At 41.5% G+C, this 17,069-nt stretch overlaps 1 protein-coding gene across 4 annotated transcripts in view; it reads left to right on the top strand.

Moving 5' to 3' along the window:
- ephb2b (eph receptor B2b) overlaps positions 1–17,069 on the top strand; it is a 139,299-nt gene that overhangs the window by 43,056 nt on the left and 79,174 nt on the right. For all 4 annotated transcript variants that reach the window (XM_034205653.1, XM_034205652.1, XM_034205651.1 and 1 more), the window contains exon 2: positions 11,023–11,102. In XM_034205653.1, coding sequence (XP_034061544.1) covers positions 11,023–11,102 — 80 coding nt within the window. The remainder of the gene's footprint in view (positions 1–11,022; positions 11,103–17,069) is intronic.

Genomic DNA, 17,069 nt, shown 5'->3' with positions numbered 1-17,069 from the left:
CCAATCAAAGCAGACTGGGCTCTGGTTTCAGACAGAGGGTGAAGTGAGGTGCTGCAGCACAGGCAGTATGAGGAAAATAAAGCCCTTTTTGAACTTTAAAGCATGGAGACATGTCACAGCAGAGGCACAAAATGCAAATACAAACCTGAAAATGAACATAATATGTCCTGTTTAAAACAAAATGACACACACTCACATGTATACGTTCAGCTTCTAACCAAAGTCGACATGGGAACTATCAGTCTCCTCTTTATTCATCTCCAAAGTGCTTTTTCTTGCATCATATCCCTTTTACATGTTTCAGTTGGTGTCCCCCACTGCCTCAACTTACCCACAATTTGCCTCAGCTGCCAATCAAAACTGTTGGCATGGAGATGGTTGCTCCCTCGCCGACCACAGCCACCCTCTCATGTAGGACAAATACTGAGAGAAAGTGGGTCCCTTCGCTCCCACGGTTCCAGTTGAGTATATTTCAAGCTGGGGGGAACATCTTGTCTTTTGGGGCTTATACAAGCGTATCATGGAGGTACTGCCCCCACAGAGCCTGTCGCTCTGTCATTACCTGCACAGCCTCGTCATCACAACAAATAAGAACCACACGGCAAAGAGAGAGTGACAGAGAAGAACGTTCCTCGCCGGGACCACACAGCCGTGAAATAAAGGGATCCTTCATGTTCTTGCATGAGCTGTGTACATTTCTTAATCATCCACTTGTAACTAATAGCTTGTAGGCTAGGTGTGGGAGGCCTTTGATGATTACTTCCGTCAAGCCATTAGTAATGGTATCTGAAAAGCTGTCACTTTGATGAAAAGAGATTTCTACATCCCTGTCTGACTTTGCTGCAGGTATTTCAGGCACACAGCACTTTAAATGATTGGATGGGTGGATGAATGTCACTTGTACGGCCTCTTTTTTGAATCATACGCATGTTCTCTTCAGCTGCTGCTTATAAAAATGGGGACCCACTTTTACAGAATTTTCCACTGCAGAATTTAAAATGTACTGATGTGTTAAACAGGTCCCGGTGGGTTGTCTGGGATTTGGGAAATATGGAAAGTGTACATATAAATCCTCCGGCCTGTGTTATAAGCCAGGTTTCTTTCACGCAGCTTGTGATTGGCCAGGTGACTGTTCCCACTCGCAATTTATTACTTGCATTGATGTCTCACTGCTATGAAATATGGTGTCACTCAGAACTAACTACATTTTAATAGTGAGGCTACACTAATGATACACTTACAGGTGCGGCTAATGGCAAAAACACGTCTCCGTGCATGGAAAGAAAAGCTATACTTTTGGATGATTGGCATGACAATGAACTGTTGTAATCATAGGTGAGATAAGACAGGGACAGTTACTGAAAAGTGATTTGCAGCCTCTCACTTTATAGTGGTTTGTTGGAAATGAATTGTTCCTGCTAAACTGTATTCTCATATTTTACAGAGTTGTTCGTTATTCTTTTAGTAGATTCCTCTATCCAAATACGGGGAGCTCCCAATCCTCAACCCTTTTTATAAGCCGGTGTTAGTCTCACTTTATTGCGGATTCACCTGTTGTGAATATATCACTTTTATAGTCTTGAATAAACTGTAATGCAACCTTAGATGTTTCTAAAGTCATGAACTAGTTTGCTTATATTTGGGCAAATGCACATGTTATTTGCCTTTTTAAATAAAGATAGTTATAATTTGATCATGTCCTTTTACTTGCTAACCTTAAGCAGGAGGTACAGCATTGACATGTTAATTCATTTTTCCTTCTGCAATAATACGATTCAGAAAATATTTATTGTGGAAGATTCTGCGACCAATACAATATGTTTGTATTGCTTGTTTTGTACAACACATATTACTCCGTATTTCATCCTCAACAAAGAACAGGAATCCCTGGGACACAGACTTTAGGGCAGGAACAGTCCAATTGGACAAACTGTCAGTTTCTTGGTAATATATCTGGGAGTCCCTTTTGCTTTTTACATTTGTTTGGCTGTTGCCCTCTTGGCATTGGTGACAAGTTAAGTTGCACTGACTGATAACACAGCTAGTTGTGTAGGGATTACTGTCGTACATCCTGCTCTGCAGGCCCCTGGGAACGCCACGCTGTATCACTCTGTCAACAGTTACTGCCCTGAGAGTGCTTTGCTTTCTGTCTGTGTGTGTGTGTGTGTGTGTGTGTGGTACCGTATTTCACACTGCACCATCCTCTGCCAAAATCAACTACCCAGCTTTCTCCCCCAACGTTCCTTGCCTCGCAGCACAGCACTCAGCAGCCCTCATGAGGCGGGGCTGAACTATTGGCCCTACCTCATCGCTTCCCAAAACACCTACATCACCATCATCCCAACTTGCCTTTTCAGGACCCAACAATAAACTCCACGCCACATAAATCTCCCCAACAGACTGTGATGTCTCACCAATGACACATCGAGCAGAGCACTGGATATCCAGAGCTGCATGCCAGCCTGCCTTAGACTCTTGAACAAAAATAAAATAAAGGCATGCCTCTTGGGTTTCGGCCACTGCCACATGGCCCACAAAGCCCCTGTTTCATTGTAAAAGTGGGATTAGGAATTCATTTAACACACAGGGATATGCTGTTATTTGACAGTGCTGGGAGCTCAGCTGTACCTTAATGGGCCCAGCTTGTGCTGACAGATAAGTTGAGCTGAGTTTCTCTGGGCCAGGGGCTCCATCCACTTCTTCCCTCTAAATTAAACAGACTGTTATTCTTTGCAACAGGCCATACAGTAGCCTTGTCCATCATTACAGCTATGAATCATGTCTCTGCACTTGCACCGGCTCCCTCAGGGCTATATCATTGCCATGCCCCTAATCTGGGCAGATTTCTGTCCCGGGTCCACTATATAGGGTTCTGTTTTTAGCACAATGAACAGCTTGCTCATGTTACTCTGCAACTGCCCTGCAGACCACAGTCTTCCCACATTTGCCCGTCAAATAATATGGTTTCAGGTGTTTGGTGAAATGCAAGTAAATGCACATTTGCCCTTCAGCGGTGATTAAACTGAACTCTACCCAGCAGGGCTTTTATGTGGAGGATGTTTAGCTGCTTTTTAGCCCTGTTAGCTGACATTATCACTGCCATTGAAAGCACCGTATGTGGTTTATGTCGATGTTAAATTAAATGTTAAGGGATTTGTTACATCGAGAGGCAAGGCTACATTTCCGCTGGCGAAAAATATACAAACAGAAGTTGTGGCTTGAAGCTGCTTCACGCTGCAAAACACCCCTATTAAACTCTGAAGACACTGAATACAGGCTAGTTTCTTTGATTCTGGTCTGAACTGCCATGTCAAAGTCATTTGCCTGCAGGGGTTTTCCTCGATAGTGATGCAATAAGTGATTGCTGAATCAGATTCATCACGCTGAGAAAAAAAGAGCCTGGGAAAATATCCCAAGTCAGCAATTTACCAATAGGATGACATCCACACAAGCAGATAGCAGCATGTATGCACTTGTGATCAAAAGTGTGGAGATGGGCACTTGTTGCGTTTACTGCCTGCGGTAAATGGAGAAGTTTGGTGATAAATTAGTCCTGGCAGTAGAAAGATCCATATTTCACTCATTCTGCATCAATCTTATTACAGTATTTAATAGCATAAATCTTAATCATAAATCTTTCTAAGTTATTGCTAGTTCACCTGACAAACCCTGATTTTTATAGCCGTGACAAAAGCACCAGTGTAAACCAACTGCACATACCGAGATAAATAGTTGCAGGAAAAAAAATAGAACAAAAGTCAGTGTGAATACATTTTAAACACAGGGAACAAAACATCATACACAGCATGTTAAGAGACTCTGTGTGTATCCCGTGTTGCTTTCACTTATTAATTCAGAAACACAACGGCTGGTAAACAACTTTCAACTTGAAGCCTTTGTGTCTGCCTGTGTAACATGTTTATTTTCTTACTCGCTGCCGTTGTTCGAGCTGAAATGTCTATTCCTGTGAACAGCTCTTCTCTGTATCCCTCATTGCAAATGCTGTTGCTTTCTTTAGAAAGCCGAGATGCAGCACTGACCCCTCTTAGAGAAAAGAGTGTTGTTGTAGGAGTAGCCCCCCCCCCCCCCCCCCCCCCCCGTCCTCTCCTCTCCCTCCCGCCTATCACTTCAGACAGCCTCTCACTGGAGAGCGCTCTCTCAGATCAGCACTAAACTCTCTCCTTAGTCTCAGGAAGTGTTGGAGGAAGCACTCTGCCTCGTAGGCTTTTCTTAGACGCCTAGGTCTCATTGCATATTCATAGCCCTCCACAGTCGAGGGTATCAAGTTTAAAAAAAGAAAGATACGGAAGCGTTAATTATTCACGGTGAAATGGTGAAACACTCTGTAATTTTTAGAAAATATATTAAGGCTTGCACATACATTTTTTATGTTTATAAACATGTCCTTGTTGGCGTAGATTTGGAATGATTGCTGACCGCCAACATGGAGGCCATTTTCCCATGAGCTCAATTGTTTAAACACTTGTATGCATCGCTCTCCATTGCCACACAAATAATGCAAAGACAACTGCTGTAAGTGGGCAATTAAGCGGCTACAATGTGCTGTCAGATCTTGGCGCAGTGGATGTATCCTCCTAAACATCACGCTCTGCATATCCATTACACTGCAAACAGGGTTGCACACATTACACTTTATTTTAAGCATGAGCAAACGACGAGCACAATAATCTAAATTATGGGAAATAAGTTATAAAAACTACACATTTGTTGTGTTTAGTATGATAAACCACAACATGTAATAGCTGCAATAATAGTAAGATGTCTTTTGTTGAACAGAACTCATAAAACATTTTGAAACTAAACCGAAAAGCTGGTTAAACATGAAAATAATTGTGCACCTCAAAGTAAGTAAAAGGCTAGGATTTTCACCAGTTTTGTTGGCAATATATACATCTTTAATATTGTTGAATAAACACCGATAATAAGTCCCTATACAAAGCGACAGTATGCTTTTATAAAAAGTCATCAAGAATATTTAAAACTTTCTTTTTTTTAAAAATACTTTTTGTAAGTCTTCCAAATCCCCAAACAATTAAGAGGCCAACTGCTAACTCAATTTCAAGTCCACCTTCAGGTGCTCGGGGAAGTGGTTGTAAAAGCTGGACAGAGAAAAGAAAACATTTCATGGGCAACACAGGGAGAAATGTTACTGTGGTGTAATGGTTTAAAATACCATCTGGTTTAAACCTCACGAGGCAGAAACAAAAGTCTAATTAATTACATCTGGTACAATATATCAACTTATAATATACTGTGTAATGTATACATGGTACATCCCAGTAGAAGTTGCCTCTGTGACAGAGCCTGTAAACGTCCCTCTCAGATCACATCGCAGCCAGTCCGACGAGTGACACGATTCAAATGCTATGCCCACAAAACCCCAAATAAGTGCTTCCTGCGGTGGGATGCAGGCGAGAACCTCCGCGCCCTGTCCTCCTGCTGATTAATAGCCGGTGTGTCTTGCTGAGCGGCCATGCTTGGACACGGCTGGGGGTTCAGACTGCGAGCCAGGAGGGGCTGACAGTGTGAGCTATGTGCTGCTCTGCTCCACGGGAGGTAATGAATCGCTGTGGCTGCCTGGACTGAAGTGTCGACAGCGGGAGGAAGAAAAGTGATCAGTCTTTCAGGGTGAGGTACCCGTCCAGCATGTGGGCCACTGGAGAGAGAGCGGAAGGGGAAGAAGGAAGAGGGAAGAGAAAGGGGTAAGAAGAGCAGATAAATCAGGGAAAACTGTGAAGGGAGTTAACAAAGGGGAGAGTTTTTTTAATTCAATATTAAAACAGACAATTTATACAGACGGCTTTATAAGCTTTCCTCTCTCTCTAAATGGTCTGCAAAGGCTAAAATCACAAAGTTCTACCTCATAAGCCTCCATTGGACCCCTTTGTTTACTTCATTAACATAGTGACATCACTATGTAAAACTATACTTACCTTCAAAACCTCTCTTAAAGAGCACCTTCGGGGGAGAGCATTGCAAAACTGGCCCCGGTAATGGTACAAATCTCAACCTGTCGTTCAATGGACAGCTTCCCCCCCCCCCATCTATGTATATACTCGCATTTTAGACTCTGTTACTAACTGTATATCTGTAGACTTGGTATGTCTTAAATGTCCGGTTAGGATGTATTAGAACGAAATCTAAAATGAAAATTGTAAACAAGCAATCTGTATGTAAAAAAACCACCTGTATGTAAATTGTAAATAAGCCATCTGTATGTCAAATATGTCTTATATGTCTTAAATGACATGATGAATTGGAAATGGGGGACCCTGATGTAAACAAGACGAAAGTCTTTCTCTGGTCTGCATCCCCTTAACAATTGTATGTTTTGAGCTGTACTGTACTGTACCCAATATACAAGCTGTTAATAAACTTTTCAATCAATCAATCAAAACACTCGCATGTCACAGAAGACGCACAAAATACAAATATGAACCTGAAAATGAGCATACTAGGCCCCTTTAACTTAAAATTCATAGTTTTTCCATAGCTTATAAAGAAAAGAACCCTTCTGTGAGTTATCTTATCACATCGCGTCCCCACTTGTCAAAGCCCTAAAAGTTCACTAACAAATAACTACAAACTTCCTGTTTAACAAACCCCACTATGTACATAAAGAAAACAAAACATCACAAATATACCAAAAATGAAAAGAGAGAAAAACGAGTACAGATTACAAACATATTCACCATAAGATCATTTGGACATCTTTTTTAAAAATAGATCAACATTCTAGGAATACATATTATTGTTAACTCAAAATAACATACATTGTGTAAACTGTAAAAACTTCCTCAACTTTGACTTGTTAATGAGAAATATTCCTTGAGAGCTTTGGGTTGAACCCATTTCATATCTTAACATGGTTGTTCTAAAAAGCTTTCTGAATGTTGGTTTTCCTAGCTGCTAGGTACTTCTTGCTGTCTTCAATTCAAAATGTTTTTGGGATGTTTGGAGGCATCTCATAATGGAAACTGTTTGTTTTCAGCCTAACAATGTCAACAAGTAACAGCACATGTGCAGCTATAGAAAAAAAGAAAGCGATAGCTGGGCGTGACCTAGTCTGTGTTAACGTTCCAGGGGAAATTCACTCCCTGTGTCCCCCACAACACTCCTTATACCGCCACAGAGGAGGTTCATTATTCTCACTTTACTCCTCCACTAATTATCGTTATCATTATGGGGGGATAATTACCATTTCCCTGCCTAACACCCATGTAGGCTGCTCGGCAGTGAGTCACACACAAGGTTATCAATAGCTGCTCAATTGCAGTCTCATCTGCCTAATTATACGATTTGGGGCCTTGTGATAACTGAAAGAGATGTGGAATCTAGTATTATTCTCTGAGTGCTGGTGAGACGGGAGAGTCAGCACACGGCTCTGAAATAAACCGATGCGTGTGGAGCCTGTTAATTAAATGCTGTGGCTTTCACTGGAATATAAATCAGAGGAAATCCAGGGTTATGAAACAACTGGAAGTCTCAAAAATATCCTGTAAGCTAGTACAAAGCTGCATGAAACTAAATCCTGCGACATCTAACTTTAGAATCCTCCATCTTTGATTCCCTTCATTCCTCGCCTTGTAATACATTTCTTGTTATCTGGTTTCAGGGAGCTCTGTCCTACTCTATTAGCACCAATTCAAGCAGTTCATACCACAATATTAATGAAGAGCCCACAGCAGCTTGCCATTGTTCAGCAAACCTGTCTTACAGCCTCCGGGTGTGACTTAAGCCAAGCTTAGTAGCCGTGTTTGTCGAAAGGGTTTCTAAATCCCTCTGTGGCATTTTGGAGTTGCAGCTGACGCCTCAAACCTGATGAATGCTCTCTCCATCTGCTGCAGCTCAACACCGGAGCAACAACACTGACACAGGCCTAATCAGCAGGATAAATTCATTAGACCTGCCCTCTGTTACGCACAGAAAGATGAAGTCAAGAATTAAAAAAGAGGGCATGAGGGTGGTACAGAGGGTTGGAAGAAGGTGACAGGGTGAATGGTTCAGTAAGCGTGTGACAGACGTTTGGGTCTGACTGCTGGAATGTGTGCCGCAGAGGACCTCATGACGGACAGGGGGCATATTCTCTTTGACCCCAATTACCAGAGGTGTTCCTTTCCACTGGCTAATCCGTGGCATATAGGGTGGCCCCTCCTCTGGACATCTTCTCTTCCAGCCTGTTTGTTTTCCCTACAAGTCATATGGAAGGAGGTTGTGCATACAGGATGTGACTGACCCCTTATAAAAATACTAGCAACGTCTTTGCACCTAAACAGATGAAGTGTCTGCGGTTAATGACGTTTTTTTTAGGGATGTCCCGATCACCTTTTTTTGCTCCCGATCCGTTTCCGATAGGGATGCACGATAATTATCGGTCCGATATTAGGAATTATGACGTCATCCCGATAAACCCGATACCAGTATTAATAGCCCCGATAATATACAATATATTTTTTGGGTAAAAAAAAAGAAAAAAATACTGCGGTGTGGGTGGATTGGGATGAGGGGCGCTTGTTTTTCACTCGGCTCCTCCCGTTTTGCCAGTACTGTGGTATTAGTGGTTTAGGAAGAGGGGAGTTCTTCACAAATCCAGCGCTCCCTAACTCATGCCTGGCTGTGACGTAAATGGTGTGCGGCCGTGAAGCCAGGACAGTAAACAAACATGTCGTCGGTGGTATGGGCGTTGGAGCTATGTACAACTCAAGGCATATGCTCGAACCGGAGCTGCCTGGACGCTGCAATCATGTTGCGCACTATCCGTGCTGAGTGTGCTGACTTTTCGTACAATGTCCCACTGTCTGGCTTCCTGCATAAAGTCAAGTGCTCGGCGCAGTTGTGGCGAAATGTCGCTCCTCTGTTTTCATTTAAACAGCTCCTTATATCCGTTAGCGCAGCTAGCTAGCACCAGATGCTAACAACAACAATGCACGTAAGGTCTCTCTCTCGCTCGCTCGGGCCACACATACACACACCCTCCCGGTCCTCCCAACAGCCAGTCGGTGCCTGCCGGTGAGCGTGGAAGTGTGGTCTGCCACAAGCGGGCGGCAGGACCGGGGCTGTCAGCATCAGCTTGTAGATGGTATTTTAAACTCGATGCGCTCTGAAACTACGGGGCGGCCAAGGAAAAAAAATACACATGCGTTAATCGCGTTAAAATAATTAGTGGCGTAATTTTTTTTTTATTATCGGTTATCAGTATCGGTCTTGAGAAGCAGGAAGTTATCGGTATCGGTATCGGTTTAAAAAAAACAATATCGTGCATCCCTAGTTTCCGATCATTTGATTTTGACAATCTGCCGATACCGATTTTTCCCGATCCGAAAAAAAAGGTAACAGATAACGGCTGGTCATCCAACGCGATGAATTCAGCTATCTTGGCTGTTATTGTTTTGGCCTTTACACTGTTCTGGGGCAGTTTCTCTTTCCTTTTAAAAGTCTCTGAAAGTGTCGGTTGTTTCAGTGCCGTTACCTGAGTGGCCGCTGTGTACTCGTGTTGTTGTTGGTGTTTGTTTCTCAGGTGGCGTATTAGATTGGTCGTGTTGAACGTAGCTCTGTTCTTTCCACCACGCGGAACCTCCGCCTTGCAAACATTGCATCTGGCTGTTACACTGCCTTCGCTTTCAATTTTATAATACTTCCAAACTCCTGATATTTTCTCTGTCCCGACTCTCGAGTCACCAGCTGAACGTAGCCTCTCGTTAGCTTACTGCTACTATTAGACACTGCGCCCACTCTGTTGCCAGATTTGAGAGAAATAAGTAACCAGGTCTATGAAAACAAGCCCAAAAGAAGCAACACATACATGATGTTGTGTAATTTTAAACCAAAACTAAGGCCTCAGGATGACTTTAAGACGTGAACATGGTCATTTTTGTTTTGTAACATTAAATAAAAGAAAAATATTTTATAAAAAAAGAAACATTCCAATCCCCGATTTTATTCTCCCGATTCCGATCTTTTAAAAATCACATGATCGGCTCTGATCCCCGATCACGTGATCGGATCGGGACATCTCTAGTTTTTTTGTTAGCATTGATTTAGCATTGATTACCTGTTTTTATTATTAAGTGTTTAGGCTAATAAATCTCAGAAAAAAGTGATAATTTTCAAATAATTCTCTCCAATAAAATGTTTATTTAAAAATGATGTTAAAATGCAAAACATTTGCAATTGTTCGTTCTTAGGTCACTGGAAAAGCTTGAACGATAATGTTTGCTTAACTTATCTAAAAAGATGTATTGATTATTGAAATTTTTGTAATTTAGTTATACATTTTTTTAATTTAAATACTGCTCTTAAAGGTGGGGTAGGTAAGAATGGAGAAACCAGCTTGAGTGCGCTAGAATTTGAAAGTACACAGCCGAAACAAATCTGCCACTTCCTTACCGAGCCCCTCCTCCAACACACACGAACGCACACATGACCAATGAGGGCACGAGATAAGTTTGTGCACGAGATGGAAGGCTGACAGGCAGGTAGGCCTCCAGCTAAAATAATTGGTCGTGCTTTTTACAGCGCCATGGCAACACCATGTTAAGAGCATTCCATGGAATATAACAACAATTTTTTTTGAAGTGAATTACCTACCCCACCTTTAAGTCAAATTAATTCAGTTTGACGTTTTTGCTGGTGCTATTGTTCGTAAACATTGTATTTTCTTTCATATCGATATGAGCCCCGAAAGACGCCTTGCATAAAATGCATTGATTTTAATTAGCTGTTTTTAAGATGAAAAAAAAAAAAAGGAATGTTGTTGACAAACGGTTTCTAATATTCAGACAAATACAGTCCCTCTCGCTTCTATTAAGTTTATTTTTTTTATTTTCCACAAAATCACCTAAGGCTCTGGGAATTTTAAAATAGACATATACTATGTTCTCACATTTTCAAGATCAAGATATTTGTTTTACTAAAGAGGTTTCAATTGAACCGCAGCAGCGTTTTATATTTATGATGCCAGGAGATTATCTGACCGCCGTCTCTGCTTACTTCTTTCCACAGAGACGCTTATGGACTCCACTACAGCCACAGCGGAGCTCGGCTGGACAGTGTACCCCGTGTCAGGCACCAGTGACAACAGCGTAAGTGACACACTCTGCTTTGAAAAAGATCAGTTTCTGAGAAAGAAAATATCATTAATAATATAATTGCAAGTCATTGTTACTGTGACAAAGATGAGGTGTGTGGTGGTAAATCTTTTGTTGGATTTAAGAGTGCAGCTAATGTGTAAATTTGCTAAGTGCCCCATGCTAACTTTGTTTCAGTTATTTAGCCAATGTTTTGCTTTCTCACTTTAAGGTTAAAGATCAATTAGTAGCCTGCCTGCCCAGTCCCTGGAGTAGACTAAATAATGTCCTTGTTTCTCTGGGGGTAAAATCCAACAACGGCAAAGTTAGACATGAACATCACACGAGGGGATTTTAGGGGATGTTATTTGATGAGGATTTTCAAGATGCTACCTTTTTGTTTTTGGATATTCCACAAAGACGTTTTTACCCCCTTCATTTGAATATTCACTAGCCACATTTTATGGGTTATTCTTTTATGAATGCATCCAGTTTTCATTCAATCTAGCCTGATCTGAACTTTCCGCTTCACTACAAACACAGTTAGAATGAACAATCATAAACTTGAAGCTTAAATCCGTGTGTTCGCAGGCCAGGCTAGAAGTTATGTGTTATATGGAGCCTGTTAGTGTTTGATGCAGTGTTTCCACTCAGTTTGCCAGAGCATGGCCACATGCAAGCCAGGCCCACTTAATGTCAGCCAAAACCAGAGTCTCAGTCTCCTTCACTTCTTTCCTCACCACAAGATTTAGACTTCTGAGAGGGAGTCCAACCGAGAGGGAAACAAATGTTGTAAACTTATTTTCTGGTGAATAAAAAAAAACACTGCAGATTCTATTCAATTATTTATGCTTCTGTGGTTTGTATTAGAGACGGTTTGAATGATACTTTATCATGCTGTGTCTTTTTGCACTAAAAAAACAAAAAAATGCAGCGTATAGACCTGGCCTCCAACAGTTCCACTTCAAAGTTGTTCAGCAATGATTTTTAATAACTTCATCCTCCCCAACCTGAGTGCATGTTGTCTCCTCCTCAATGCTCATTCTTTCAATTAATAGCAAAGCAAAGAGACGCCTGCTTTCCTTTTCTCTTGCCAGCTTTGGATCCAATTTACACAGAATGAGGGAGAAAAAGAGAGCTTATGCACAAAAACCAACTCCAAAGACAGTTTACATCACATCTTCCTTTCATCTTTGCTAAACGTTGGATTCAGAAAAAACATTCACTTAAAACCATTTCAAAATTTCAAACTAAATGGAAACTTCAGACAAACAATGTAATACGCATACAAATGCAACTTGCAAACTAAAGTGAAAATTAGGTGGAATCAAGAACTAATCAAGAACTTCATCTTTGTTCCCCGTGGTGTACCACCTTACATGGTAGATTCTCTTCCACATTTGTTCACATGTAGTTTCACTGAAAGACTTCAGCAAAAACCGATTCATCATCATATTTAAGTGGAAACTTCAGATGAAAAATGTAATACATGCAAAAATGCCACTTGCAAACTTAAGTGAAAATCTCCCAAAATTAGGTGGAATCAAGATAAAACTTTAAACTAAAGAGGAACCATCTTTGTTCCTTGCGGTGCACCGCATGATTTTGTGGTTGCTTCCCTTCTAAATATCTTCGACGAAAGGCTTATCTACGAGGGCTTTCCTATTTTCTGCTTTGACTTCACATAATTCCACGGTCCTTTCCAAAAAAACTCCATATGAAGTCATAATATATCCCTCTCTCAGAGTGCAATGAAATGCAAACAAGTCCCTAAGCCTCTGGATTTAGTCAGGTATAGGTTTGGTCTTATCGGCGTGGGCACGGAACTTTTATGATGATGTGGCTGAGCTCGTCAAAAGCACAGTCCATCGGAAAGTGACGAGTGAGAGCGATGGGAGATAGCTTGTCCCTTATGGCGCGGGGCGACAGGTGTGGAAACACAGCACGCTCTCCCTCTCAGTATAACAGTGAGAGGTGCTTTACAGAAGCTATTGTCTTACACACATATATGCATGGCTTCACGGGCTTAGCCAGTGGATCAGTAACATCCAGCAGAGCGCCGCAGCACCAACAGTTGGCTTTCACTACTCTGTACAGCTTTATGAAATATATCCTAACTTGACATGCGATACTTTGAGACACAATGGAAATGCAATCAAGCAACAGTGTGATATTAAGTCAGAAATGCTATGGCAGTTGGTGTTATTGCACTCTTTTATTTAACAGCATATTTGATATCGCCTATCACATTATTATTCTAAGAAATCTCTTCAAGCACAGCTGTAAAATCAACTCTCTACAGTAGGTTTTTCAAAGTGATGTGTGTCATACAGCATAGCTTCTGTAAATCATGTTTTATAACCCTCTGTGTACAGCAAGGCAGCTCTTCCTTCTAATTATGTTAAATGACAGCCAGACTTGTGTCGTTCCTGAGCCACACACGCAAGACAACTTCGTTATTCCTAAAAACTGAAAACACTGACAAAAAATGTTCTATTCATCAAACAATCTACATCCCGGCAGTTTAGGAGGTTTGAAAGCTGAACATGTTTAAGATTCTGGCAATAAAGCAAATACCTCACATACCACAAGGAAACCAGGGCAGTCAGTATAGTTTGACAATCATGTAGACATGTGACCTTTGTGAGGGCTTTAGTGTACACATACGCAAAAAGGACAGGGCTGCACAATTAATTGACATTTTATGAAATTGGAATAATGACTAATGCAATATCTCAATTGCTGTAGGGGCAATATTTGGCAAAGGTCAAATGTGGTAACTAGGGGTGTAACGGTTCACAAACATTTCGGTTCCGTACAGTACGTACCTCGGTTTTTAGGTCACGGTTCGGTTCGGTACGTTTTCGGTAAAGCAGAAAAAATTATCACAAAACATCAAATATTTTTGCTTTGGTTCGGTCTACCTGTCTTTGTCCGTCATCCTTGTACGTAACTGCGAAACCAAAATGTTCCCAAACCGGAGACTTCAATGATGCTGGAGGATTTTCGAGCTCAACTTTATCTGCGTTCGCCATTTCGCCAGTTCCTCAAATTACTGACTACATTTGAACGCATCCCTGTGACCAGCTCTCATAGTATGCCTCTCGTCCAATTAAATGACTTGCTCGCTCTATGACGCGTTGAACCCATATACTGTATATATAAAGGTTGAACCCAATGTGAGCAAATTACTCTGAATGCTGCGACGCAGCACCTGAGAGTACTTCCAAAAAGTTGTTCACGTTCTCAATTTTTTACGTTTAACGTTATATTCGTTCGGTACACTTCGGTACACACGTGTACCGAACCGAATAATTTCGGTACGGGTACGTGTACCGTTACACCCCTAGTGGTAACATATCTGAATGAAAGTCCCAGCCTGCAAAACTTCTGTTCTACAGACTTGCAAAACATCCGTGTTTGGTACAGATCCTCTTAAAATAATAATTGTAATGCATTTTCTTAATGAATATTTATAATACAAATAATAATTTCCTCTACAATTACAAAGCAAATCAAATTTCATTCATATAGCCCCATATCACAAACACATTTGTCTGGTCTGTACATATCAACAAACATAAATAACAATGTATTTAGATTTAGATTCAGGTAAGAATGTAAATTAAATTAAAATACAGGGTGTAAATCATGTAAAATGTGCAATATCAGTCAATATAAACGCAATAAAAATAATGTTCCCAGTCGTCTAGCCCTAAATGTTACCCACATTTGCAACAAAACTTGTGCAGCACCTTTAACATCAGTCCACGTAAAGATCGTGTTTCCCTGTCTTGGGGGGGTGCTGCGCCACCCCAACGGAGCCCCGCGCCCCCCCTGAAATTCAAGGTGTTTTTAAAATGTTTTTGTATATATATATATATATATATATATATATAGCGCCAAATCGCAACTGAAGTAATCTATCTACGGTCACTTTTCGCATTGAACATGTGCTCTTTTATTAAATAAACTATATATATATAAATGTTATGTATAATAAATGTTATTTATCCAATGTACAGTATGTGCATGTTTCAGTGTCCACTGCATTGCTTTGCACATCCACATTCTGTCCTCCGCTCTGTTTCTGAAGGGCAGGGCTCCGCTCCGACACTCACAGAAAGAGCGGAGGAAAGGAGGAGAACAACAAAGTGTAAAAAAGTAAAACAAGTTAGCATTAAAGCCCCGAGCTCTGCTGTTGGTCATGTAAGTCATGGGCGTAATTTCCACATGTCGTCCCCCCCCCACTGTTCAAAATCCCGTTTGTGTCCCCCCACTTTCAAATTTGTTTATTATAATTTGTTAACCTCAATCCGTCATCGTCACGGAGGAGCAGGACACACAGCCTGCCTAGGTGGACGCGCGCGAACGCGAACGTAGCGTGCACATTCTAAAAATAGCTCACTGATGATGAGCTGATGATGATCATGATGATGATGATGATGAACCGCGGTTTTGAACTGGTGACAGAAAACAACAATGAAACGCCACCAAATTAGTGTAATGACTACTTGGGTGAAAAATAAGACAGGAGATGTGAGTTAGTTTATTCAGTAAATTAGCTCAGGATAATCAAAGTTTAAACAAATATTACCCTTCCCCCCCCCCCCCCCCCCCCCGTTCGCAATCATCGGCAGCACCCCCCCAAAGCAAACCTAGGGGGAACACTGGATCCTGAGTTTTCAACCCTTTGACAGTCTTTTATGTGACATGGAGATAACGTATAGCCGGCTAGCATAGCAGGGTTAAGTGGTCAGTGTTTCTTCTCAAGTGCATCTGAGTGACGCGTGAACATCAGGTCAGACCCCCTGACCCTCTCACTCCGCAGCTGAAGTAATGACAACAGCAGCCATTTAGAAATAGACTTATAGCCGCAGGGAGCACACAGAGCTACGGTGGAGGGAAAACTGCGATTGCGGAGAATAATAAAGTGTTGTGTGTGTGTGTGGGTCAGGTTATCATTATGGATGTGTGACAATGTGTTATACCATGAAATATCGAGTGTCACTTGGGGACACAACACAGGAAGGAAGGAATGTTGCACAATGTTTAGAAACAAATGACTTCCTTGTGCTTTATTGAAGTTGCTGCATATTGTATTTACATTCCTCTGGAATAGGATTGAGGTTGTTTACTTATTATTGTGGGCAAGTGTGGCAGACCAACATGGCATACTTTCTTCACACAGCTATTCTTCTTCTAAACAAGTCATTTGTTAAACACAATTTACTGTTTTGCTGGTCGACCGCTAATGTGTGACTGATTCACAATTTTAAGTCTGTGAAATTACATTTTCTGAATTATGCAAAGAAACATGCAAACGTAATGTAACCTTGTGGATTGAGGGTAAAACGATGGAATTGTTCCTGTAGTTTCAGATGTTGTGCATTAGTAGTGGACAGTGGTAATTGGAGCTGACTGCAGCAGACAGTTCTACTTAAGTCTGTGTGTGTGTGTGTGTGTGTGTGTGTGTGTGTGTGTGTGTGTGTGTGTGTGTGTGTGTGTGTGTGTGTGTGTGTGTGTGTGTGTGTGTGTGTGTGTGTGTGTGTGTGTGTGTGTGTGTGTGTGTGTGTGTGTGTGTGTGTGTGTGTGTGTGTGTGTGTGTGTGTGTGTGTGTGTGTGTGTGTGTGTGTGTGTGTGTGTGTGTGTGTGTGTGTGTGTGTGTGTCTCTCTCCTCTCTATGAAGCCCAGTCTACAGCAGGATTTGGCTCCCATGGCCTCTCGTAGTAATTGAATGCAGAGAGTGGGTGTCATTTGTCCTGTGTCCCTCTGGGGAAGGCACTCTTGCTCTGACAGATTTCCTGCAAATGGGGCGACTGCGCCTCAGGAGTTTTCCACTGGCTCTCTCTCCCTGCCTTTTGTGTGAATAATTTATTTACTTTTGTCAGTGATAGAGCGGTGATATGTAATTCGGCTCTGGCTAGTGAATCTGGTTCAGGTTAATTCAAACACTGTAATGACAAGATGTGATAAATACAC

Source organism: Gymnodraco acuticeps, unplaced genomic scaffold (genome assembly GCF_902827175.1).
Source record: "Gymnodraco acuticeps unplaced genomic scaffold, fGymAcu1.1, whole genome shotgun sequence".
NCBI classification, from domain to species: domain Eukaryota; kingdom Metazoa; phylum Chordata; class Actinopteri; order Perciformes; family Bathydraconidae; genus Gymnodraco; species Gymnodraco acuticeps.
This window is presented reverse-complemented; position numbering and strand designations above follow the sequence as displayed.